At 46.7% G+C, this 25,746-nt stretch overlaps 1 protein-coding gene across 2 annotated transcripts in view; it reads right to left on the reverse strand.

Moving 5' to 3' along the window:
• Positions 1-25,746, reverse strand: part of LIPH (lipase H) — a 56,287-nt gene that overhangs the window by 18,489 nt on the left and 12,052 nt on the right. For both annotated transcript variants that reach the window (XM_010337669.3, XM_074404664.1), the window contains exons 2-6: positions 17,832-18,199; positions 15,822-15,930; positions 10,883-10,984; positions 6,988-7,077; positions 2,254-2,421 (exon numbers count right to left, since the gene is read on the reverse strand). In XM_010337669.3, coding sequence (XP_010335971.1) covers positions 2,254-2,421; positions 6,988-7,077; positions 10,883-10,984; positions 15,822-15,930; positions 17,832-18,199 — 837 coding nt within the window. The remainder of the gene's footprint in view (positions 1-2,253; positions 2,422-6,987; positions 7,078-10,882; positions 10,985-15,821; positions 15,931-17,831; positions 18,200-25,746) is intronic.

A 25,746-nucleotide genomic window follows, 5' to 3' on the forward strand; every position in this document is an offset into this window, starting at 1 on the left:
ACCTAAAATAGCATCACTGTTGCAAAGCAATATACTTTCTTTTTTTCTTTCTTTTTTTGAAACAGAGTCTTGCTCTGTTGCCACACTAGAGTGCAGTGGCACGATCTCGGCTCACTACAACCACTGACTCTTGGGTTCAAGTGATTCTCCTGCCTCAGCCTCCCGCGTAGCTGGGATTACAGGTACGCTCCACCACGCCCAGCTAATTTTTGTATTTTTCGTAGAGATGGGGTTTCACCGTGTTGGCCAGGATGGTCTCGATCTCCTGACCTCATGATCCGCCTGCCTCAGCCTCCCAAAGTGCTGGGATTACAGGCGTGAGCCACCGCGCAATATGCTTCTTGAAGAACTCCAATGGGGCCCCTAAATTGCATAGACCTGGGCTTGCCCCATGACTGACTGTGTCACTAAGCAGGTGAATGTCCTTCTTTGTGTGATGTCCAGAGGGACCTCTTGCGCTCCTCTGTCCCTAGCCCTAGAGAATGGCCTTCACATTCTGCCTTAATCGATCCAGGGTGGGACCCCAGCATCAGTATTGTGTTAAACTCCTTAGGTAATGCTAACATACAATCAAGGTTAAGAACACTTGTCTCGGCCGGGCGCGGTGGCTCAAGCCTGTAATCCCAGCACTTTGGGAGGCCGAGGCGGGTGGATCACAAGGTCGAGAGATCGAGACCAACCTGGTCAACATGGTGAAACCCCGTCTCTACTAAAAATACAAAAAAAATTAGCTGGGCGTGGTGGCACGTGCCTGTAATCCCAGCTACTCAGGAGGCTGAGGCAGGAGAATTGCCTGAACCCAGGAGGCGGAGGTTGCGGTGAGCCGAGATCGCGCCATTGCACTCCAGCCTGGGTAACAAGAGTGAAACTCCGTCTCAAAAAAAAAAAAAAAAAAAAAAAGAACACTTGTCTACACCATGCCCTGCTGTTAACTTGGATTTTTCCTTTTGGAAAAAATTAGAAAATCCTCATGGCCATCCCGTTTCAAAGTCCTAACTACCTGGAATATTTGTACTAATCCCTAGCAAATATCCAAGCAGCCTCCGCGGTTTCTGTTACCTCACTCCACCTGCCGTACGTGCACACAAGAGCCCAGGTGTGGAGTGAGGGCGTTTACAGACATGACTTGTGGGAAGGGGTCACTCTGCAAGGTTCACTTGGCAGGGGGGTCTCTGGGTTCACTGTGGACCCTCTCCCCAGCTGAGTTTGCATGCACAGAGAGGGTATTCCTGTCCCCACAGGAGAAGGCCATGTAGACTGACTGTACCCTGGGTAAGCTTGAAAACTCTTCTGGAACCTTTTTTTCCATGCTAGAATAGTGTCCAGGGAGGCTGTATTGCCTTCTGGATGGAATGCTCTAGAATTGCTTTTCTTTTATTTTTATTTTGTTTTGGTTTTTAAAGTGGAATTTCACTCTTCTAGCCCAGGCTGGAGTGCAATGGTGCGGTCTCGGCTCACCGCATCCTCCGCCTCCCGAGTTCAAATAATTCTCCTGCCTCAGCTTCCCACGTAGCTGGGATTACAGGCACCCACCACCATGCCCAGCTAATTGTTCTGTATTTTTAGTGGAGACGGGGTTTCATCATGTTGGCCAGACTGGTCTCGAACTCCTGACCTCAGGTGATCCATCTGCCTCAGCCTCCCAAAGTGCTGAGGTTACAGACATGAGCCACCATGCCTGGCCTAAGGTTGCTTTTCTAACAGTGTTTATTAGTAGAAGACTAGAGTAGTTCAAAGAACAAATTGGCTAGAAAAAGCTGACTAGAAAAAAACATTGTCTTTTAAAAAAATTTTTTTCTTTTTAAGAAAAAAATTTTTTTTAATTTAACCTTCTATTTATTTATTTTTGGAGACAGGTTCTTGCTCTGTCACTCAAGCTGGAGTGCAGTGGCACGATCTCAGCTCACTGCAGCCTCAACCTCCTGGGCTCAAACAATCCTCCCACCTAAGCCTCCCTCTCGAGTAGCTAGGACTACAGGCACACACCATCAGAGCCAGCTACTTTTTGTATTTTTATAGAGACAGGGTTTCACCATTTTACCCAGGCTTGGTTACGAACTCTTGACCTCAAGTGATCCACCTGCCTCAGCCTCCCAAAGTGCTAGGATTACAGGCATGAGCCACTGTGCCCAGCAGAAAAACAAGTTTTTAATACAACCGTGGGACCAGTTTTTGCATGATAAAGTGGTTCTGGGATTCATACCAAAAATTAGTTCTTTGTTAATCAGAGAGGAAACTGCTTGTCGGACTTACCCACGAGGGGACAGGACTGGTTTTGCGAGGCACCGCAGCTGACACACTTGCCATTCCTATAATCCTGGTAGGAGTCACAGGGGTATGCGGTGATGGTGCAGCTCTCTCTCAGGGAAGACAGGTACAGGTACACAGACCTCTGGTGGTCACATTTAAAATACTGAAATCCTTGGTTGTAAAAGAAGTGATGAAAGAGTAGAGCAGTTGAAGCATTGAATATATCACATACTTTATACACACACACCATTTCTCATCTGGCCCTGCGTGGTTTCAGTGTATTTGATTTCATTTAATCTTTATAAAATCTCATGGATAAGGATTCATGCTGGCAAGTGGGAGAAGAAAAGATTAAATCAAATTAAGTTTGTGGCAAGAATTAGGGCAAATATGCTTTGGTAAAAGACCTAGGGCTGCGTGAGGTGGCTTACGCCTGTAATACCAGCACTTTGGAGGGCCGAGGCAGGTGGATCACCTGAGGTCAGGAGTTCGAGACCAGCCTGGCCAACATAGGGAAACCCCGTCTTTACTAAAAATACAAAAATTATCTGGGTATGGTGGTGGGTGCCTATAATCCCAGCTACCTGGGAGGCTGAGGCAGGGAGAATTGCTTGAACCCGGGAGGCAGAGGTTGAGGTGAGCTGAGATTGTACCACTGCACTGCAGCCTGGGCAACAGAGCGAGACTCCATTAAAAAAAAAGACCTTAGCCGGGCGCGGTGGCTCAAGCCTGTAATCCCAGCACTTTGGGAGGCCGAGGCGGGTGGATCACGAGGTCGAGAGATCGAGACCATCCTGGTCAACAAGGTGAAACCCCGTCTCTACTAAAAATACAAAAAATTAGCTGGGCATGGTGGTGTGTGTCTGTAATCCCAGCTACTCAGGAGGCTGAGACAGGAGAATTGCTTGAACCCAGGAGGCGGAGGTTTCAGTGAGCCGAGATCGTGCCGCTGCACTCCAGCCTGGGTAACAAGAGCGAAACTCTGTCTCAAAAAAAAAAAAAAGACCTTGATTGCTCATATAGCAATCAAGGTATCATTTACTACCATCCAGTGCTTGATCCACGGACTGCCTGCATCATAATCGTGCTTGTTAAAATACAGAGTTCAGGTATTTGAACCTGAAGTAAATATTTGATTCAGAGGAGGTGAAGCATCAGTATTTTTTTTTTTTTTTTTTTTTTTTGAGACGGAGTTTCGCTCTTGTTACCCAGGCTGGAGTGCAATGGCACAATCTCGGCTCACTGCAACCTCCGCCTCCTGGGTTCAGGCAATTCTCCTGCCTCAGCCTCCTGAGTAGCTCGGATTACAGGCATGTGCCACCATGCCCAGCTAATTTTTTGTATTTTTAGTAGAGGCGGGTGGATCACGAGGTCAAGAGATCGAGACCATCCTGGTCAACATGGTGAAACCCCGTCTCTACTAAAAATACAAAAAATTAGCTGGGCATGGTGGCGTGTGCCTGTAATCCCAGCCACTTAGGAGGCTGAGGCAGGAGAATTGCCTGAACCCAGGAGGCAGAGGTTGTGGTGAGCCGAGATCGCGCCATTGCACTCCAGCCTGGGTAACAAGAGTGAAACTCCGCCTCAAAAAAAAAAAAAACCCCGCCGGGCACGGTGGCTCAAGCCTGTAATCCCAGCACTTTGGGAGGCCGAGGCGGGTGGATCACGAGGTCGAGAGATCGAGACCATCCTGGTCAACATGGTGAATCCCCGTCTCTACTAAAAGTGCAAAAAATTAGCTGGGCATGGTGGCACGTGCCTGTAATCCCAGCTACTCAGGAGGCTGAGGCAGGAGAATTGCCTGAACCCAGGAGGCGGAGGTTGCGGTGAGCCGAGATCGCGCCATTACACTCCAGCCTGGGTAACAAGGGCGAAACTCCGTCTCAAAAAAATAAATAAGTAAATAAATAAATAAATAAAAACAAAAAAAACAAAAATACAAAAATTAGCTGGACGTGGGGGCATGCGCCTGTAATCCCAGCTACTTGGGAGGCTGAGGCAGGAGAATTGCTTGAACCTGGGAGTCGGAGGTTACACTGAGCCGAGATTGTGCCATTGCACTCCAGCCTGGTAACAGAACAAGACTCCATCTAAAAAAAAAAATGCCCTTTATTTTATGAAATAATGGTGATGACAGATATATTTTTGTGGTTTAGGATTTTTTCCTAGCTCAGCAAATTAAGTATTCCAAATTTGGTTTTGAATATTTTAAAACCAGAAATGTATACATTTTATTTATAACTGCTGAGCCAGGCATGGTTGGTTTTGCTGGGCCCCTGTTGACTTCAGTAAGGATGGCACCAGTTCAAGAGGCTAATGAACAGACCTAGAGCCAGTGAACAAGACCTACATTATATTTTAAATATAATTCTTAAAAATCACATTTTCAGAAATTAATGAAAATTCTTACAATGTGATAAGTGAAAAAGACAAAACTATACAAGATTATGGCAATTTATTTTTTAAATGTGTATTTATACAGATGTAAATATAGAAAAAAAGACTAAAAGTAAATGCTCCAATGTAGGTGCCTGTAATTCCAGCTACTCAGGAGGCTGAGGCAGAGAATTGCTTGAACCCGGGAGGTGAAGGTTGCAGTGAGCCAGGATGGAGCCACTGCACTACAGCCTGGGTGACAGAGCAAGACTCAATCTTTTTAAAAAAAAAAAAAAAAAATCCCTGGTTGTCTAGTGGCTAGGAAAAAAAAAAGAGTATATTTGAGTTATAAGTTTTAATTTGTAATTTATATTTATACTACTTGTATCTTCTCAGGAAGTTTGTTTACTTTTTTTTTTTTTTTTTTTTCGAGACGGAGTTTCGCTCTTGTTACCCAGGCTGGAGTGCATGGCGCGATAACGGCTCACCGCAACCTCCGCCTCCTGGGTTCAGGCAATTCTCCTGCCTCAGCCTCCTGAGTAGCTGGGATTACAGGCACGCACCACCATGCCCAGCTAATTTTTTGTATTTTTAGTAGAGACGGGATTTCACCATGTTGACCAGGTTGGTCTCGATCTCTCGACCTTGTGATCCACCCGCCTCGGCCTCCCAAAGTGCTGGGATTACGGGCTTGAGCCACCGCGCCCGGCCTAGGAAGTTTGTTTTCTATTAAAAATTACTACATGGCTGGGTGCTGTGGCTCATGCCTGTAATCCCAGCACTTTGGGAGGCCGAGGCAGGCGGATCACGAGGTCAAGAGATCAAGACCATCCTGGCCAACATGGTAAAACCTCATCTCTACTAAAAATATAAAAATTAGCTGGGCATGGTGGCAGCCTCCTGTAGTCCCAGCTGCTTGAAAGGCTGAGACAGGAGAATTGTTTGAACCCAGGAGGTGGAGATTGCAGTGAGCCAAGATAGCGCCACTGCACTCCAGCCTGGCGACAGAGCAAGACTCTGTCAAAAAAAAAAAAAAAAAAAAAATTACTGCATGTAGAATAATGTCAGATTTTAAAAATATGCCTTTTTTTTTTCTTTTTTGAGAAGGGTCTCACTCTGTTGGCTCAGGTAGAGTGCAGTGGCATGATGATGGCTCACTGCAGCCTCTAATTCCTAGGCTCAAGCAATCCTCCCACTTCAGCCTCCTGAGTAGCTGGGATCACAGGCATGCCGCCACACCCAGCTAATTTTGTTTTTATTTTTTTTATTTTTTTTATTTTTTTTGAGACGGAGTTTCGCTCTTGTTACCCAGGCTGGAGTGCAATGGCACGATCTCGGCTCACCGCAACCTCTGCCTCCTGGGTGCAGGCAATTCCCCTGCCTCAGCCTCCTGAGTAGCTGGGATTACAGGCACGCGCCACCATGCCCAGCTAATGTTTTGTATTTTTAGTAGAGACGGGGTTTCACTATATTGACCAGGATGGTCTCGATCTCTTGACCTCATGATCCACCCGCCTCGGCCTCCCAAAGTGTTGGGATTACAGGCGTGAGCCACCATGCCCAGCCGTATTTTTTGTAGAGATAGAGTCTCCCTTCTGTTGCCCAGGCTGGTCTTGAACTCCTGGGCTCAAACAATCCTCCCACCTTGGCCTCCTAAAGTGCTGGGATTACACGTGTGCACCACTGTACCTAGGCAAAATATGCCTTTTTATTTTTTTTAGATGGAGTTTCACTCTTGTTGCCCAGGCTGGAGTGCTTTGGTGTGATCTCAGCTCACTGCAACCCCTGCCTCCTGGGTTCAAGCAATTCTCCTGCCTCAGCCTCCTAAATAGCTGGGATTACAGGCACGTGTCACCATGCCTGGCTAATTTTTTGTATTTAGTAGAGACAGGGTTTCACCATGTGAGCCAGGCTGGTCTCAAACTCCTGACCATGGGTGATCCACCAGCCTTGGCCTCCCAAGGTGCTGGGATTATAGATATGAGCCACCACGTCCAGCCTCCAAAATATGCCTTTTTATCATCTTCTTTTTTTTGAGGCGGAGTTTTGCTCTTGCCCAGGCTGGAGTGCAATGGCATGATCTCAGCTCACTGAAACCTCCATCCGCCTCCTGGGTTCAAGTGATTCTCCTGCCTCGACCTCCCAAGCAGCTGTGATTACAGGCATGAGCCACCATGCCCAGCTAATTTTTGTATTTTTAGTGGAGACATGTTGGCCAGGCTGATCTAGAATTCCTGACCTTGTGATCTGCCCACCTCAGCCTCCCAAAGTGCTGGGATTACAAGTGTGAGCCACCACACCAGGCCCAAAATATGGCTTTTTATACCAATATTTTACAAAATATAAAGTATCTGCGCTTACCTCCCAATATTGTTTTTGGGCAGCCAGGCTGATCCAATCCTCCATTTGGGTAAAAGTCTATGTTTCCTAATGGTTCCTTATAGCCCAGTGCTAAAAGAGAACACACTCTGCTTTTATATTGCTTTGAATTTTTCACATCTCATAGCTCATTTGCCTGCCAGATATAAGCAGAAATTGTATTATTATTGTTGCTGTATCATCATTGTTATACCTATGTAAGTGTTTCGCCCAAAGTCACCCCAGCTAGTTAGTTAGAAGGCAATGATTTCCGACTTGGTAACTGTGAAGATGGTAAGGAATTTACTTCTAATATTTCTTTCTTTTTTTTTTTTTTTTTTTTTTTGAGACGGAGTTTCGCTCTTGTTACCCAGGCTGGAGTGCAATGGTGCAATCTCGGCTCACCGCAACCTCCACCTCCTGGGTTCAGGCAATTCCCCTGCCTCAGCCTCCTGAGTAGCTGAGATTACAGGCATGCGCCACCATGCCCAGCTAATTTTTTGTATTTTTAGTAGAGACGGGGTTTCACCATGTTGACCAGGATGGTCTCGATCTCTTGACCTCGTGATCCACCCACCTCGGCCTCCCAAAGTGCTGGGATTACAGGCGTGAGCCACCGCGCCCGGCTACTTCCAATATTTCTAAAGACCTAAGGGAGCTTAGTCACTCATTCACCACAAGGCTGATAAAATGATACATTTCTTCCTTATATTTGGCTGGAACCCTTTAATTGTCTGTTGCTTCTGAGCTTCTATTTGCATTTGTGTAACTCTTTAATGAATAGGAGATAGGAAAAAATAAATTTTTATTTAGTAGGTAAAATCTTTAAATATTTGAAATCGAGGATGGTAAAAAGATTGGAACTACTTCTAGAAAATGAGGAGTTAAAAATATATGTATAGTTGCGGGCAGTCACTCACATCTATAATCCCAGTACTTTGGGAGGCTGAGGTGGGAGAGTCACTTGAGCCCAGGAGTTCGAGACCAGCCTGGGCAAAATGGCGAAACTCCATCTCTACAAAAAAAACAAAACTTAGCCAGACATTGTGGTGTGTGCCTGCAGTCCCAGCTACTCAGGAGGCTGAGGTGGGAGGAGCACTCAAGCTAGGAGGAGGAGGTTGCAGTGAGCCAAGACTGCACTCCAGCCTGGGTGACAGAGCCAGACCCTGTCTCAAAAGATAATAAATAAATAAAAACTTTAAAGCCGGGCGCGGTGGCTCAAGCCTGTAATCCCAGCACTTTGGGAGGCCGAGGCGGTGGATCACGAGGTCGAGAGATCGAGACCATCCTGGTCAACATGGTGAAACCCCGTCTCTACTAAAAAAAAAAAAAAATACAAAAAATTAGCTGGGCATGGTGGCACGTGCCTGTAATCCCAGCTACTCAGGAGGCTGAGGCAGGAAAATTGCTTGAACCCAGGAGGCGGAGGTTGCAGTGAGCTGAGATCGTGCCATTGCACTCCAGCCTGGGTAACAAGAGCGAAACTCCATCCCAAAAAAAAAAAAAAAAAAAAAACTTTAAAAAGTATATATATAGAGAGATAGAATAACTGTTTATTGCCTTTATTAAACCCCCAATCAGTAAAGTGCTTCATTTAATATAAATTAAATAATTTAATGTAGGTATACATATATGTGCACACGTATATACACAATGCATCATGGTAGTAATAATAATAGTTATTATGTATTGAGAACTCACATGTGTCTGTGGGTATGGTGCTAGGTGTTTCACAATGCAAAGTGGCCACCGGTCAATTCAGATGAAACAAGTTAGGTGAAGATATGGGGCCAGGCATGGTGGCTCACGCCTGTAATCCTATCAGTTCAGGAGGCTGAGGCGGAAGGATCACTTGAGCTCAGGAGGTTGAGACCAGCCTGGGCAACACAGTGAGACCTCGTCTCCATCAGTGAAAAAAAAAAGTGGGGGACGCCGGGCGCGGTGGCTCAAGCCTGTAATCCCAGCACTTTGGGAGGCCGAGGCGGGTGGATCACGAGGTCGAGAGATCGAGACCAACCTGGTCAACAGGGTGAAACCCCGTCTCTACTAAAAATACAAAAAATTAGCTGGGCATGGTGGCGCGTGCCTGTAGTCCCAGCTACTCAGGAGGCTGAGGCAGGAGAATTGCCTGAACCCAGGAGGCGGAGGTTGCGGTGAGCCGAGATCGCGCCATTGCACTCCAGCCTGGGTAACGAGAGCGAAACTCCGTCTCAAAAAATTTAAAAAAAAGTGGGGGAGACTCAAGGAACTAACATGACATCATTAGAAAGGGCAAAACCTGGGATTTAAATCTACATTTGCCTGATGGCAAAACCCTTTCCTTCAAAATTCCCTTCCCCAAAATAAATTGCTCTGTTCCATCAAGCATTAACATGTACTTTGCAAACTTCGTTGTAAGAATGCCACTGTTTCACAAAGAGACAATTTCTTTCAAGGCAAATAAATGCAGAATATCACACCAGAATGCCCGTGATAGATAGCAAAGGATTTTTTAGGTGGTTATATCACAACGAAAATGCCTGATTAAATGTCCACTCTGCTGTTTCCTCAATCCTCCCCAAGTTTCTACTCCAGCGCTTCTCCGAGACGGCCGTATATAGGTAACCATCCTCGGGTATCACCCAAACCCACTTGACGCATATCCAATCCCAAACATGAAAACAGCGCCGTGAAAGGCAGAAATGGGCCGGATGCAGTGGCTCACGCCTGTAATCCCAGCACCTTGGGAGGCCGAAGTGGGAGAATCGATTGAGACTAGGAGTTGGGGACCAACCTGGACAACAGAGCAAGACCCCATCTCTACAAAAAGAAGAAAAAATTAAAAATTAAAAAAATAGCCGGGCGCGGTGGCTCAAGCCTGTAATCCCAGCACTTTGGGAGGCCGAGGCGGGTAGATCACGAGGTCGAGAGATCGAGACCATCCTGGTCAACATGGTGAAACCCCGTCTCTACTAAAAATACAAAAAATTAGCTGGGCATGGTGGCAGGTGCCTGTAATCCCAGCTACTCAGGAGGCTGAGGCAAGAGAATTGCCTGAACCCAGGAGGCGGAGGTTGCGGTGAGCCGAGATCACGCCATTGCACTCCAGCCTGGGTAACAAGAGTGAAACTCCGTCACAAAAAAAAAAAAAAAAAATTAAAAAAATAAGATGGCTGGACGCCGTGGCTCACACCTGTAATCCCAGCGCTTTGGGAGGCCAACGCAGGTGGATCACCTGAGTTCAGGAGTTCAAGACCAGCCTGGACAACATGGTGAAACACTGTCTCTAGTGAAAATACAAAAATTAGCTGGGCATGGTGGTGAGCGTCTATAATCCCAGCTACTCGGGAGGCTGAGGCAGGAGAATTGCTTGGACCCAGAGGTTACAGTGAGCCGAGATTGCACCATTGCACTCCAGCCTAGGTGACAAAAGTGAAACTCCGTTTGAAAAATTAAATAAAAATAAAAACAGCAATGGCCAAGAAGATCCGCAGAGAGCCAGAGAGTTGTAGGTGCATCGGAGTCACTCTGCTTGGAGAGATTTAACACCTGAATGTATCTTTCAGCTCAAGAAAATAAAAAGAACCAACAAGACCAAGAAGTCATGCATCCAAACCCAATCGCACATACGAAAGCACTCATCTTCATGTTGAGCGAATTAGCCTGTCCTTCATGGGGCATGATGATCCCTTTAAATATATGAAGAGGCCATGGGATAATCATCCACGCTCTAGCACGTGGTCCTGGGTGCCCACATGAAACCAGCTTCCCTTCAATATTTCCGTGGATTTGGAGCCCTGCCTGGAAAAAAAAGTGGGAATCTAGAGGAACCTGATCTGCCCCTACGTGATGATCTCCCCAGGGGAGACTCTGTAGGAGTCTGGGAGTAGTCATGGGCCCACAAGGACAGGAGTGTTACCATCAGTGTCAGAATGGATGACATCAACGAACTGCGCATCACTGGGATCTAATCTGTCCTGAGGAGGTTTCCCGTTGAATAAAGGGCCCGCAGGGTCGAGGCCTGGAAGGAAAACAGAGTCACTTGGCAGCCCCACATCATGAGTCACCTGCAGGCAGCCTTTGATCCCTCTGGATGAGGATGGCTCCCAGGCTGCAGGGTACCGTGGGGGGTGGGCACTCACACTCCCACCCCACTTGGCAGGACTCTGCAGCCTGTTCCCACAGTGGAGACGGTTACCCTGGCTGAGCTCCTGAGAATGGCATCCAGACTCCATCACGGGCATGTCTCATGCAGAGCTCCACAGCAGGAAACTCGTGCGCATATATGAGGATCAAGGGGTGGGGATGAACGAGTTCCCTGGGAAAAAAGCACTGAAGTGTACATTAAAGAGAAAAGAGTGGATGCTATGCTCATCTTTATCCCCCTTTAGATGATTCAGACTTTTTGGATCTTAGCCCTTCCTTTTTGTTATTAATAAAACTCCTTTAAGCCGGGCGCGGTGGCTCAAGCCTGTAATCCCAGCACTTTGGGAGGTCGAGGAGGGTGGATCACGAGGTCAAGAGATGGAGACCATCCTGGTCAACATGGTGAAACCCCGTCTCTACTAAAAATACAAAAAATTAGCTGGGCATCGTGGCGCGTGCCTGTAATCCCAGCTACTCAGGAGGCTGAGACAGGAGAATTGCCTGAACCCAGGAGGCGGAGGTTGCGGTGAGCCGAGATCGCGCCATTGCACTCCAGCCTGGGTAACAAGAGCGAAACTCCGTCTCAAAAAATAAATAAATAAATAAATAAATAAAACTCCTTTATAGCTTCCACTCTTATTCATATGTGCTCGCCCATTTGATCCATATTGCAAACCCGTGAGGGAGGCAGGGTATCTGTATCATTATTTTCCAGATGAATGGACAGTGATTCAGGAAGATCAAGACCCTGATCAGAACACAGCCTCATGCTGCAACCACCTCTATCTGTCGAGCTCTTGGTTTCACTGCCCTGAGCTTAGCAAGTTCAGCAGGAAAGAGTGAAACTCACTGGTCAGGCCAAGTATCAGGCTAAGTACTGAAGAGGAAATTCAAGTGGGTGTCAATCCCTGCAGAATTCACCCACGCTGTAAATGCCTAAACCGGTTTCTTGCCCTTGGTCAATGTTATTTGGGTGTTCCTCCCCACCACAACACAGCAGCTGGAAAAACAGGAGAGGACCTCCTATGATCTTGTAACCATGAAATAAAGACGACTGTAAATGAAAGAAAAAAAAAAGAAGAAAAGAAAAAAAAGAAGTCAGAGGCTCCAAAAGGTTTGGTTTACCAGATCCCTGCCTGGAGTGAAGAAGGTTTCAAGGCAAGTCTCCCTTGAAGTTTTGTCTATGAATGTCATCTTATATCTCCTATCCCCTGGTGCTAAATATAAAATGCAAGAGATACCATCTTTGCCTTGATTTCCTAAGTCCTAGCCTTTTTCTTTTTTCTGGGGTTGGGGAGAGAGCCAGTTGTGGGAGCTCTTGCTGTGTTTCCCAGGCTAGTCTCAAACTCCTGGACTCAAGCAGCCCTCCCTCCTCAGCTTCCCAAAGCTCTGGGATTACAAGTGTGAGCCACCACACTCAGCCTACCTGGCTCTAGCTTTAATCCCTCCATTTCAGCTGGTCGCAGTGGCTCGAATCTGTAATCCTAGTGCTTTGGGAGGCCAAGGCGAGAGGACTGCTTGAGACCAGGAGTTGGAGGCTGCAGTGAGCTGTGATTGCACCACTGCACTCCAGCCTGGGTGACAAAGTAAGACCCTGCCTTAAAAATAAGTAGGCGGGTGTGGTGGCTCATGTCGTAACCTCAGCACTTTGGGAGGCCAAAGTAGGAGGATAGCTTCAACACAAGAGTTTGAGAACAGCCTGGGCAACACGGCAAAACCCTGTCTCTACAAAAAATACAAAAATTAGCCAGGCCTGGTGGCACAGGCCTATAGTCCCAGCTGCTCGGGAGGCTCAGATGGGAGCCTCAGAGGTGATCACCTGAGCCTAGGGAGGTTGAGGCTGTAGTGAGCTATGATCTGCCACTACACTCCAGCCTGGGCAACAGAGTAAGACTCTGTCTCAAAAAAAGAAAAAAGAAGACTTATAAAAGGACTCCTAAGGCCAGGTGGTAGCTCACACCTGTAACCTCAGCACTTTGGGAGGCCAACATAGGAGGACTGCTTGAGCCCAGGAGTTCAAGGCCAACCTAGGCAACATCATGAGATCCCATCTCTAAATTTAAAAAATTTTATAAAATAAATAAATGGCTCCTGAATCTAAATCCAGAATATTCTGAGATCATTGTGAAATGCAAACAGAATGTAAAAAGTGAGCTTTTCCCTTTTTTGTTGTTTTGCTTTGCTTTTTGTTTACTGGTTTTTTGAGACAGGATGTCACTCTGTCACCCAGGCTTGAGTGCCGTGGCACGGTCATAGCTCACTGCATCCTCAAGCTCCTAGGCTCAAGAGATTCTTCTGCGTTAGCCTCCCAAAGTGCTGGGATTACAGGCATGAGCTACTGCACCCAGCCAAAGACCTTTTTCTTGATTTTCTTTTCTTTCTCTTTTTTTTTTTTTTTTTTTTTGAGATGGAGTCTCACTCTGTCACCCATGCTGGAGTGCAGTGGTGTGATCTCCGCTCACTGCAACCTCCACCTCCCAGGTTCAAGTGATTCTCTGCCTCAGCCTCCCGAGTAGCTAGAATTACAGGCACTTGCTGCTATGCCCAGCTAATTTTTGTTTTTTGTTTTTTTTTTGAGACGGAGTTTCGCTCTTGTTACCCAGGCTGGAGTGCAATGGCGCGATCTCGGCTCACCGCAACCTCTGCCTCCTGGGTTCAGGCAATTCAGCCACCGTGCCCGGCCCAATTTTTGTATTTTTAGTAGAGACAGGGTTTCACCGTGTTGGCCAGGCTGGTCTTGAACTCCTGACCTCGTGATCCACCTGCCTCACCTCCCACAGTGCTCGGATTACAGGTGTGAGCCACCTCGCCCGGCCAGAGCTTTTTCTTATTGCTCTAAGATCACCAGAAAAACGTTCATATAAGAATCCGTGGCTTTTATTGCAGCCTTAACTGGTTTGAGAATTTGATGAAAATTCTGGACCCCTCCCCAGGACAGACGCCCAACACTTTGCATGCAATTTCAGGGGCCTCTTCCTCCCATACCCAAGATCAAATAAGCTCTTGAAGGAAGTGCTGTCCAATAGAAATACATGAGGCCGGGCACGGCGGCTCATACCTGTAATCCCAGCACTTTGGGGGGCTGAAGAGAGGACTGCTTGAGCCCAGGAGTTCAAAACCATGGTAAGATTCTAGCTCTACAAAAAAATTAAAAATTAAGCAGGTTGGCCAGGCGCGGTGGCTCAAGCCTGTAATCCCAGCACTTTGGGAGGCCGAGGCGGGTGGATCACGAGGTCGAGAGATCGAGACCATCCTGGTCAACATGGTGAAACCCCATCTCTACTAAAAATACAAAAAATTAGCTGGGCATGGTGGCTCGTGCCTGTAGTCCCAGCTGCCAGTGGGGCTGAGGTGGGAGGATTGCTTGAGTCGGGGGGAAGCCGAGGCTGCAGTGAGTCGTAATGCACCCCTGCACTCCGGCCTGGAGTTTTATGTTTTTTAAACATAAAAAGAGGTTTGTCTCCCTAGGAAAAAAGGTAAATAAAATGAAGGCAGCCTTGTCCTTTGGGGTGTAAGAGAGCAAACACCATTTAAGACAAACAATGTGACCTCAAGTACCAGGGATAGAGGAGATGACAGCCATTGTGGGGTGTGTGTGAGAAAGAGAGAGACAGCGACAAACAGACAGAGATGGCATGCCCAGGGCTATTTGCCAAGTTTAAGTAGCACATTCAAACTTGGTGGCCCAGGCCAGGCGCAGTGGCTCATGCCTGTAATCCAACCTCGTCGGGAGGCTGAGGCAAATGGATTCCTTGAGGTCAGGAGTGTTGGAGACCAGCCTGGCCAACATGGTGAAACCTCGTCTCCACCAAAAAATACGAAAATTAGCTGGGCACAGTGGCATATGCCTGTAGTCCCAGCTACTTGGGAAGCTAAGGCAGGAGAATTGCTTGAACCCAGGAGGCAGAAGTTGCAGTGAGCCGAGATTGCACCACTGCACTCCAGCCTGGCAACAGAGAGAGACTCCATCTCAAAAATAAATAAATAACAATTATATATGTATATATATATAGCAGTCTTAAAAGTTTACCTCCTAAATACAGTTTTAATCATTTACCTCTCCCCCTTTCCCATCCAGTTCTACCTTTTCAGTTTCCACAGATTTAAAACAGCTCTCTTGGTATGAGGATGGATTCTGGGAAAGGTGAAATGGGAGAGCCGCTGTGGAAAGTTACTAAGCACAAGGCAGGAGGTTCCAGCAAGGGAGTCTTTGTTTAGGATTTGACCTGCTGCATTTCTGAATGTTTTCACTCAGTGTTGGCCCGAAAGCTGATATTTAGAGAATGAGCCTCAGCCATCAAAATTCCCATCTCATTTTCTTATCTTGAGACTCCAGCTGTGCCTGGGGACTGACACGTATTAGGTTTATCTTTCAGGCTCTCCTGATGTAAATAAAAGGAAGAAGACCTACTCCTTGGGGCGCACAGATCTGAATGAGACATCGCTGCTTTTCCAGCCATAAGAGAAATAAACTCATCATCAGTTTTTTCTATAGTATATGCAATTTACAATATACTTTACCTGTATTTTATTAAATAATAGCCTGAGGTCAACGTGATTTTGGTCTTCCTTTTGCACGCAAGGACCCACGCTCAGAGAACTTAGGTAATTGGAACTGGTTTTGAACCCAAGGAGTTGGACTGGCCTATGTAATGCTCCCCCAGTGAGCAGCTGCCCAGGCCGCCACCCCAAGCCCATTCACAGGCGCTCACCTGTTATTCTCCCGAGCCGTCCATCATACATCTCTCCAACAAACCCAGCTATATGGGCGCCTAGACTTACTCCGACCATGTAAATGTCATCAAGAGAAGCTCCTTTTGCCTGGAATTTCAAAAGATCCATCATTATAAATCATAAGGGGCCAAAGAATTAACAACATTCGTAGGAATTTCCTGGCTGTTGACTTTGGAGAAGTATTTCTTTTTCCTTTTCTTTCTTTTCTTTTCTTTTTTTTTTTTTTTTTTTTTCCAAGTCGAAGTTTTGCTCTTATTGCCTAGGCTGGAGTGCAGTGGCATGATCTTGGCTTACCACAACCTCTACCTCCGGGGTTCAAGCAATTCTTAGAGAAGTATTTCTAAGCACCTTACATCTATTATCTCATTTAAAGGTCACAACACCCATGCAAAGTAAATATCATTCTCTTGATTATGCAGCTGAGGAAACTGAGACCCAAAGTTGATGTCATCTGCCCCAGATCAAGCAGCTGGGGAGAGACCAGAGTATGATTCAAAATAGTCTGTCTGCTAGGCATGGTGGCTCACATCTGTAATCCCAGCACTTTGGGAGGCCGAGGAAGGCAGATCACCTGAAGTCAGAAGTTCAAGACCAGCATGGAGAAACCCCATCTCTATTAAAAATACAAACTTAGCCAGACGTGATGGTACATGCCTATAATCCCAGCTACTCGGGAGGCTGAGGCAGGAGAATCACTTGAACCTGAGAGGTGGAGGTTGCTGAGTCGAGATCCGCCATTGCGCTCCAGACTGGGCAACAAGAGTGAAACTCCATCTTCAAAAAAAAAAGTCTGCCCAACTCCAAATCCGTGCCTTAATCTTTATGCCATGGTGTCTCCAGTCGTGCCTGTGCTAGAAACCAGGCCAAGATGTCTTTGGAACCTTCCAGATTGGGGAGAGGGGCAACAGCGGATTTTTACTAACTCCCTTATCTTCATACTGGCTCAGTTAATGAAGTCACCATGGAGAGCGAATGAAAGAAATTGGGGTGAAGATGGAACTCTCTGTCCACAGGCTGCAGGGACAGCTTGTCCTGAGTCATTTTAATATTCATCTTCCCAGGGCTGTGGCTTAGTGGAAAGCTCGTGTAACTCATGTCAACCCAGCCACAAAACGGCCACCAGGCCTGACTCTCCCTGAAATTGTCCTGATTTCATGTTACTTTTTTGTCGTTGTTAAAAGGGGCGATATATGAGTAGATCACTAAATAAAATTTAAGGCTGAATGTTCGTGAATCTTCTAAAAACATAAATCATCGGCCGGGGCCGGTGGCTCAAGCCTGTAATCCCAGCACTTTGGGAGGCCGAGGCGGGTGGATCACGAGGTCGAGAGATCGAGACCATCCTGGTCAACATGGTGAAACCCCGTCTCTACTAAAAATACAAAAAATTAGCTGGGCATGGTGGCGCGTGCCTGTAGTCCCAGCTACTCAGGAGGCTGAGGCAGGAGAATTGCTTGAACCCGGGAGGCGAAGGTTGCAGTGAGCCGAGATCGCGCCATTGCACTCCAGCCTGGGTAAAAAGAGTGAAACTCCGTCTCAAAAAAAAAAAAAAAAAAAAAAAAAAAAAACATAAATCATCTCATCAGACCATGTTCTGGATAATCTGGAACTTCTAGCAAAAGGAACATGTTAGACATTGAGGAAGCTCTTGGCATCTAAACCAAGAAACCCCTAGACAGAACCTCTCCCACCCGTAAGACACCTTTATGTGAGCTAGAAAAAGATGTCCTCCCTCAAGACACTTTGCCGTCATCAGCTGGAAATTTATCATAATAAATAGATAAATCTACAACGTCACAATGACAAGCGTGCACAGCCTGCACAAACATACCTATGAGCCTCTCATCCCACCTTCCCGGGGCTTATTCACATTTGCAGAATGATGCAAAATAGGCCTCTTGTTCACTGTAGCTATCTCTTGGCTTTAAGCCTCCAGATAATGGGTCAGTTTCAACTTGGCCCTGAATCATCTAAGAGAATTCTCTTACCAACATCTGGTCAATGAATTCCTTCAAGACGGTGGCTACTTTTCTGGTCTTACTGGAAGCATGGTTGTACATTACAGTTGTAGCTCCTCGATTCCAATCCACAACAACGACGTTCATGTCTTCTACAGAGAGCAAAGCCTTTACTAAGTCCTCCATCCAAACAGGAGGGGAGCCCGTTGGCCTGAATCCATGGACAATGAAGGTGGTTTTCTTGGTCACATTCAAGTTCTCAAAGGCTGAGGAGTTGATGGTCTGTGCACAAGTCAGGTTTCTCCTTGTGTAGAGCATCAGCCTCACGTTCAGTCCCGTACCAACTAATGCACTGTGAAAGCTCAGCCTGGTGAATGAAGGACATGTTTCTTCTGTGTCTGAAAATAAAAATTAGATGGCATCATCACGACAGGTCTTTCCGCAGTTGGGCATCAGGCAAGAGTGCTGTCCTAGGCCAGGTGCACTGGCTCACGCCTGTAATCCCAACACTTTGGGAGGCCAAGGTGGGTGGATCACCTGAGGTCAAGAGTTCAAGACCAGCCTGGCCAACATGGTGAAACCCCATACAAAAATTAGCTGGGTGTGGTAGCAGGTGCCTGTAATCCCAGCTACCTGGGGGGCTGAGGCAGGAGAGTTGCTTGGAATTGCTTGAATCTGGGAGGCAGAGATTGCAGTGAGTGGAGACTGTGCCATTGCACTCTAGCCTGGGCAACACGGCGAGACTCCATCTCAAAAAAAAAAAAAAAAAAAAAAATGCTGTCCTATATTTGTAGGATTTCTTCTTATGTTCCTGATAGGACCTGGCTAAGGGCTGGATCCAGTTGAATGAAGTTGCAAAATCATATATACATATTTTGAAACAGGTTTTAACTCTCACCCAGGCTGGAGTGCAGCAATTCTCCCACCTCAGCCTCCCAGAGTAGCTGGGACTATAGGCGCATGCCATCATGCCTGGCTAATCTTTTTACTTTTTGGTAGAGACAGGGTTTCACCATGTTGGCCACGCTGGTCTCGAGCTCTTTTGACCTCAAGTGATCCACTCGTCTTGGCCTCCCAAAGTGGTAGCGTTACAGGCCTGAACCACCACACATGGCTGCAAAATCATATTTGTTTTAGGGGGAAGGAGTTTTTGAGACAGAGTCTTACTCTATTGCCCAGGCTGGAGTGCAGTGGTACAATCTTGGCTCACTGCAAACTCCGCCTCCCGGGTTCAAGCAATTCTCATGCCTCAGTCTCCCAAGTAGCTGGGATTACAGGCACCCCACCACAATGCCTGGCTAATTTTTGTATTTTTAGAAGAGATGAGGCTTTACCATGCTGGCCAGGCTGGTCTCAAACTCCTGATCTCACGTGATTCGCCTGCCTCAGCCTCCCAAGGTGCTGGGATTACAGGCATGAGCCACCGTGGCCAGCCCACAAAATCACATTTGATCCGTAGCTTCTAAGTGGTGACCTCTTGCTTCACCAGAAAACCATTCTTCCAGATCCTATCCTCCTCCAAGGTTTAACCCAAAAGCTACCTCAATGCAGCCTTCTCTGACCCTCCCGGCTGTAAGCACTATCCTTCACCCCAGAACTCCCCAAACGCCCTTTGTGTACCTCACTGACGTCCCAGTGAAAACCCACTTCAGGCATGCATTATAGGTATCTATGTACACGTATGTCTATCCCGCTGGAACACAATCTTTTTGAAATGGCATCTCATTACTTGTATATTCCTCACAGTGCCCAACACGTGGCACAGGACTCAATAACTGACGTGGAACAGCAAGTAATCCCCAGCTCCAAGTGGGAGACGATGAGTGTCTCCTGTAAGATACTCAGGAGAAGAGGCAAGGCACTACAGATGGCCATTCTTGGGGGACGAGAACAGAAAGGGAAGACTGTTAGTATGCAACGGGCCAGCAGAAGACAAGAGTGCCTGGGAAACATCTGTCTTACTTGCTCCAGCAGGAATTCAGGAAGCATTTGCTCTGGGTCCCTGTTCTCAATGAATCTTCATTTGCATATCCAGGAATTATTCTCCTTCATTCTAAGCCTCAGAGTAGCGTTCACCCGCCCATCTTTAATAATCTGGGTCTGTTTATGTCTTGTGAAAGGTTTCTATTTATTGAAACCTTTCACAAAGGCTCTGGTACTCAGGAGTGAGTGAAGTTGCATAGTGGAATGAGCATAAAACCATCCTCCCAAATAAATAGATAAATAAAAGTTATATGACTTATTAAAAAATTTACATGAGGCTAGATGCTACTTGGTGGTTGTACTTAAACTGATGATTTTTATTGTTACTTCGTAATTAGTGAAATTTGTTCCCGGAAAACACCATCTGTAGGATTTCTGCTTTCATGAAGTTAAAAACACTTATTTAGGACTAAACGCTTGCCTATTTATTCATTTATTTATTTGAGACAGAGTCTTGCTCTGTCACCCAGGCTATAGTGCAAGGGTGTAATCTCGACTCACTGCAACCTCCGCCTCCGGGATTCAAACAATTCTCCTGCCTCAGCCTCCCAAGTAGCTGAAATTGCAGGCGCCTGCCACCATGCCTGGCTAATTTTTGTATTTTTAGTAGAGATAGAGTTTTGTCATGTTGGCCAAGATGGTCGTGAACTCCTGACCTCAGGTGATCCACTCACCTCAGCCTCCCCGAGTGCTGGGATTACAGGTGTGAGCTATCATGCCTAGCCAAGCTTTCCTTTTTTTTTTTTTTTTTTAAGACAGTCTCAAAACAGTCGAGGTGGCTCAAGCCTGTAATCCCAGCACTTTGGGAGGCCGAGACGGGTGGATCACGAGGTCAACAGATCGAGACCATCCTGATCAACATCGTGAAACCCCGTCTCTACTAAAAATACAAAAAATTAGCTGGGCATGGTGGCGCATGCCTGTAATCCCAGCTACTCAGGAGGCTGAGGCAGGAGAATTGTCTGAACCCAGGAAGTGGAAGTTGCGGTGCGCCGAGATCGCGCCATTGCACTCCAGCCTGGGTGACAAGAGCGAAACTCCGTCTCAAAAAAAAAAAAAAAAAAAAGACAGTCTCACGCTGTTGCCAAGCTGGAGTGCAGTGGATCTATCCCGGCTCACTGCAACCTCCGCATCCCAGGTTCAAGTGATTCTCCCGTCTCAGCCTCCCGAGTAGCTGGGATTACAGGCACCCCCCCATCATACCTGGCTAATTTTTGCATTTTTAGTAGAGACAGGGTTTCATTATATTGGCCAGGCTGGTCTTGAACTCCTGACCTCGCGATCTGCCCTCCTCGACCTCCCAAATGCTGGGATTGCAGGCATGAGCCACCGAGCCCAGCCAAGCTTTCCATTTTAAATAATTTTTTTTTTGGTATCTGAAAATTATCTTCATCCTCTATTTAGTGCTCAAAACTGCTGTTATTCAGGTGGTAGACAAATATTCAGAGAGACTCTACCTCTTTAAAGAAAAAAAAAAGTTGGGCCGGGCACGGTGGCTCAAGCCTGTAATCCCAGCACTTTGGGAGGCCGAGGTGGGTGGATCACGAGGTCAAGAGATCGAGACCATCCTGGTCAACATGGTGAAACCGCGTCTCTACTAAAAAAATGCAAAAAATGAGCTGGGCATGGTGGCGCGTGCCTGGAATCTCAGCTACTCAGGAGGCTGAGGCAGGAGAATTGCCTGAACCCAGGAGGCGGAGGTTGCGGTGAGCCGAGATCGCGCCATTGCACTCCAGCCTGGGTAATAAGAGCGAAACTCCGTCTCAAAAAACAAAAAGTTAAGGAGGCTTTGAAATCCCTCATCCTAGAAAAGAGGTGGTTAATGCTGAGCCCCAAAAGCACACATTCCTCCTTTTACTCTGCTGCATCAAGTAGCAGATGTGGTGAGGCATGCTCACGAAGTCAATATTTTCTCCATCCATCGGCCTCTTTCATTTCCTCTTCCTGTAAGTTGCATGCTCCTGGGAACATGGACTTGCTCAGTTGTTTGTAGAGCAAGTCCTAGAGCACAGAGTTGCTTGTTTAATTAGTCATCTTATTGAACAGGAGGTGTCTTGGGGCAGGGCTGAGCCTCTCCTTCTTAGCTATCAGTAAAGCCTGGTGTTTGTTCCTGGTTGTGCAACTGACTTACCAGGTGGGCTGGGGAAATTATGTCACCTTTCACTTGCCACCTATCTGCCCAAGAGAGGAATGCTGGGGAAATTAATTCGGAATGAAATCATACTTGAGAAGACAGAGATTCCTTTCCCAAGAAGAGGACTGTTTAATTGTCTGGTTTTGCATTTTGTTTTTTGTTTTGAGACAGGGTCTTGCTCTGTCACCCAGGCTGGAGTGCAGGAGCGTGATCTTGGCTCATGCAGCCTCTGCTTCCTGGGCTCAAGCAATCCTCCCACCTCAACCTCCCAAGGAGCTGGAACTACAGGCACACAACACCATGCCTGGCTTTTTGTATTTTTTGTAAAGACAGGCTCTTGCTACGTTGCCCAGGCTAGTCTTGAACTTCTGGGCTCAAGCAATCCACTTGCCTCAGCCTCCCAGAGTGCTCGGATTACAGCATGAGCCTCCGAGCTCACCCCTTCGTAGTTTTTTGTTTTTTTGTTTGTTTGTTTGTTTGTTTGAGATGGAGTTTCACTCTTGTTACCCAGGCTGGAGTGCAATGGCAGGATCTCGGCTCACCGCAACCTCCGCCTCTTGGGTTCAAGCAATTCTCCTGCCTCAGCCTCCCGAGTAGCTGGGATTACAGGCACGTGCCACCATGCCCAGTTAATTTTTTGTATTTTTAGTAGAGACGGGGTTTCACCATGTTGACCAGGATGGTCTCGATCTCTCGACCTCGTGATTCACCCGCCTCGGCCTCCCAAAGTGCTGGGATTACAGGCTTGAGCCACCGCACCCGGCCGTTTTTGTTTTGTTTTGTTTTGAGGCGGAGTCTTCTTCTGTCACCCAAGCTGGAGTGCAGTGGCACGATCTCGTCTAACTGCAACCTCTGCCTCCTGGGTTCAAGCGATTCTCCTGCCTCAGCCTCCTGAGTAGCTGGGATCACAGGCGTGTGCCACCACGCCCAGCTAATATTTTGTATTCTCAGTAGAGACAGGGTTTCATCGTGTTAGCCAGGATGGTCTCAATTTCCTGACCTCGTGATCCGCCTGCCTCAGCCTCCCAAAGTGCTGGAACTACAGGTGGGAGCCACAGTGCCTGGCCGTTTATTTTTAAAGTCTTAGTTATTTTTGTAATGTCACTCTCCCCTGGAGAAGTCCATTGTAAGTACTGAGTGAAATAGATTTCCTTGTTCCTCTAAATACTACATATTATAAGACCTTTACATATATTATTTCTCATCCTCAGAGAATATGTACTATTCTTTCCATAAGAGTCTACTCTATCCTAGATTCTATGTCAGGTGGCATTTTAGAGGGAGAATTAAGCAGTAATGAAATAATACACACAAATAACTATCAAACTGCTACCTGTGATATGTGCCATGTAGAAGATAGAGTGTAAGATGAGAAATTAAATAGGGAGCCTGGTCCGCTCTGGGGATCAGGAGTCTTCTTTCTCTTGCATCATCTAAAAATAACAAGTATCTAAATGCCAACAAAGGGAGATTCTTTTTAAAGAATAATCAAAGCATAACATCAGAGTATGATAACATCACAGTTGGGCAAATTCAATTTACCCGAACTATTAAGCTTTATTTTTGTAGATTTTTTCTTTTATTATCTACACTAATGTTTCAGTTGTTATGTCCTTTTTATTTTTTATTTTATTTTTTTTGAGACTGAGTTTCACTCTTGTTACCCAGGCTGGAGTGCAATGGCGGGATCTCAGCTCACCGCAACCTCCGCCTCCTGGGTTCAGGCAATTCTCCTGCCTCAGCCTCCTGAGTAGCTGGGATTACAGGCACGTGCCACCATGCCCAGCTAATTTTTTGTATTTTTAGTAGAGACGGGGTTTCACTATGTTGACCGGGATGGTCTCGATCTCTTGACCTTGTGATCCACCCACCTCGGCCTCCCAAAGTGCTGGGATTACAGGCTTGAGCCACCGCGCCCAGCGTCCTTTTTATTTTTAATATGCCCCTTTTACCTTAAATTCCACCAGGTGATATTTTTATCATAACTGGGCTCTCTTTTTCTTAGCATTTGCCTACCATTTCTTTATCCTTTTAACCTTCTGAATCCCTTTATTTTACAGATCTTATATGTAGAATCAAATCGGGTTTTATGACTCACTCTGAGATCCTTTTTTTTTTTTTTTTTTTTTTTTTTGAGACGGAGTTTCGCTCTTGTTACCCAGGCTGGAGTGCAATGGCGTGATCTCGGCTCACTGCAACCTCCGCCTCCTGGGTTCAGGAAATTCTCCTGCCTCAGCCTCCTGAGTAGCTGGGATCACAGGCATGCGCCACCATGTCCAGCTAATTTTTTGTATTTTTAGTAGAGACGGGGTTTCACCATGTTGCCCAGGATGGTCTCGATCTCTTGACTTCGTGATCCACCCGCCTCGGCCTCCCAAAGTGCTGGGATTACAGGCTTGAGCCACCGCGCCCAGCCTGAGATCCTTTAAAAAAAGATAAATGAGTGTATCCCATTTACACTTATTGGCATAACATATACTTGGCATGGTGCCCACAGAAGTGCCTAAGACCTGCCTTTCAGAAAAACTTCCAGAGGAAGCACAGCTGAGTTGGCTGATAGCCTCCAGCTGCCACACAGCATTTACGTGAAGCCAGGGCCCCCCAGGCTCCTCCCCACCAATCACTGCGCCAGGCCAGGCCAGTCATTCCTGTCCCATGTGGCACTCTCCACTTGGAAACTTTGGCTCAAGAACTCCCCATCAGTGTGGCTGAAATAGTCTCAGAACTGTGCTGCGGTCTGAGACTCTTCCCACCCAATTCTTCCTGTCTCTTCTCCTTTCTCAGGTGCCAGACTGCCTGCATCATGGTGTGAAGGCTCCCTCTGCCTCTTCCCACTCCCTCCTCCTTTATCCTTCACCCTCTCTGAAATAGATCTCCTTTAATCCATCCCTGTCTTCTCAGAGGCCCCACATGGACATGACTGGATTGAATACTGGAATGCTGTATTTTCCGGAGTTAGTGCCTTCTAGGTTCACTACCTTTTGCTTTATGGATTGTCCTCTTCTTTTTTGTTGTTGTTTTCTGGTGAGGTCTTTTGTACATATGTGTTATTTCTCATACTGGGAAGTTACAGCTTGCTTTGATTGTTCTGGTAAACACCTTGATAACTCTATTTGAAGTATTTAAGGGTGGGCGCAGTGGCTCACTCCTGTAAATCCAGCACTTTGGGAGGCTGAGGCAGGTGGATCACCTGAGGTCAGGAGTTCGAGACCAGCCTGACCAATATGGTGAAACCCTGTCTCATAAAACTACAACACTTAGCTGGGTGTGGTGGCATATGCCTGTAATCCCATCTACTCAGGAGGCTGAGACAGGAGAATTGCCTGAACCAGGGAGGCGGAGGTTGCGGTGAGCTGAGATCACGCCACTGCACTCTAGCCTGGGGAATAGAGCAAGACTCTCTCTCAAAAAACAACAACAACAACAACAACAACAGCAAAAAGAAATAGTTGAAATCCTTTTTCATGGAATGTAGGTGTGTGGGCTGTATGCCAGAAGTAGACTACATGTAGAACTGTTCCAGACTTAAAGGTATCTATCCAAACTTAATCATTCGCCAAGGTGCAACTTCTGGCGAGGACTTCTGGGCATCTGGAAACTGGATTTCAGACTCGTGGAGTGCACTGCCAACTTCTGCCATGGGCTCTGCTGCTCATCTTTGTCAGAACAGCTCTTTCCTGCCTCCAGTCCTGGCGTTAGTAGCTTGAGACAATACCTAATGATTCTTTGCTATAAGTGACCAGGATGTTAACACACTTAATACTTCTCCCCGCTAACTGGACTTCTCTCTCCTGAGTTTTATTAGTTAAACAATTATTTTTAGCTCAC

The sequence above is a fragment of the Saimiri boliviensis genome, chromosome 8, assembly GCF_048565385.1.
Source record: "Saimiri boliviensis isolate mSaiBol1 chromosome 8, mSaiBol1.pri, whole genome shotgun sequence".
Lineage (NCBI taxonomy): Eukaryota > Metazoa > Chordata > Mammalia > Primates > Cebidae > Saimiri > Saimiri boliviensis.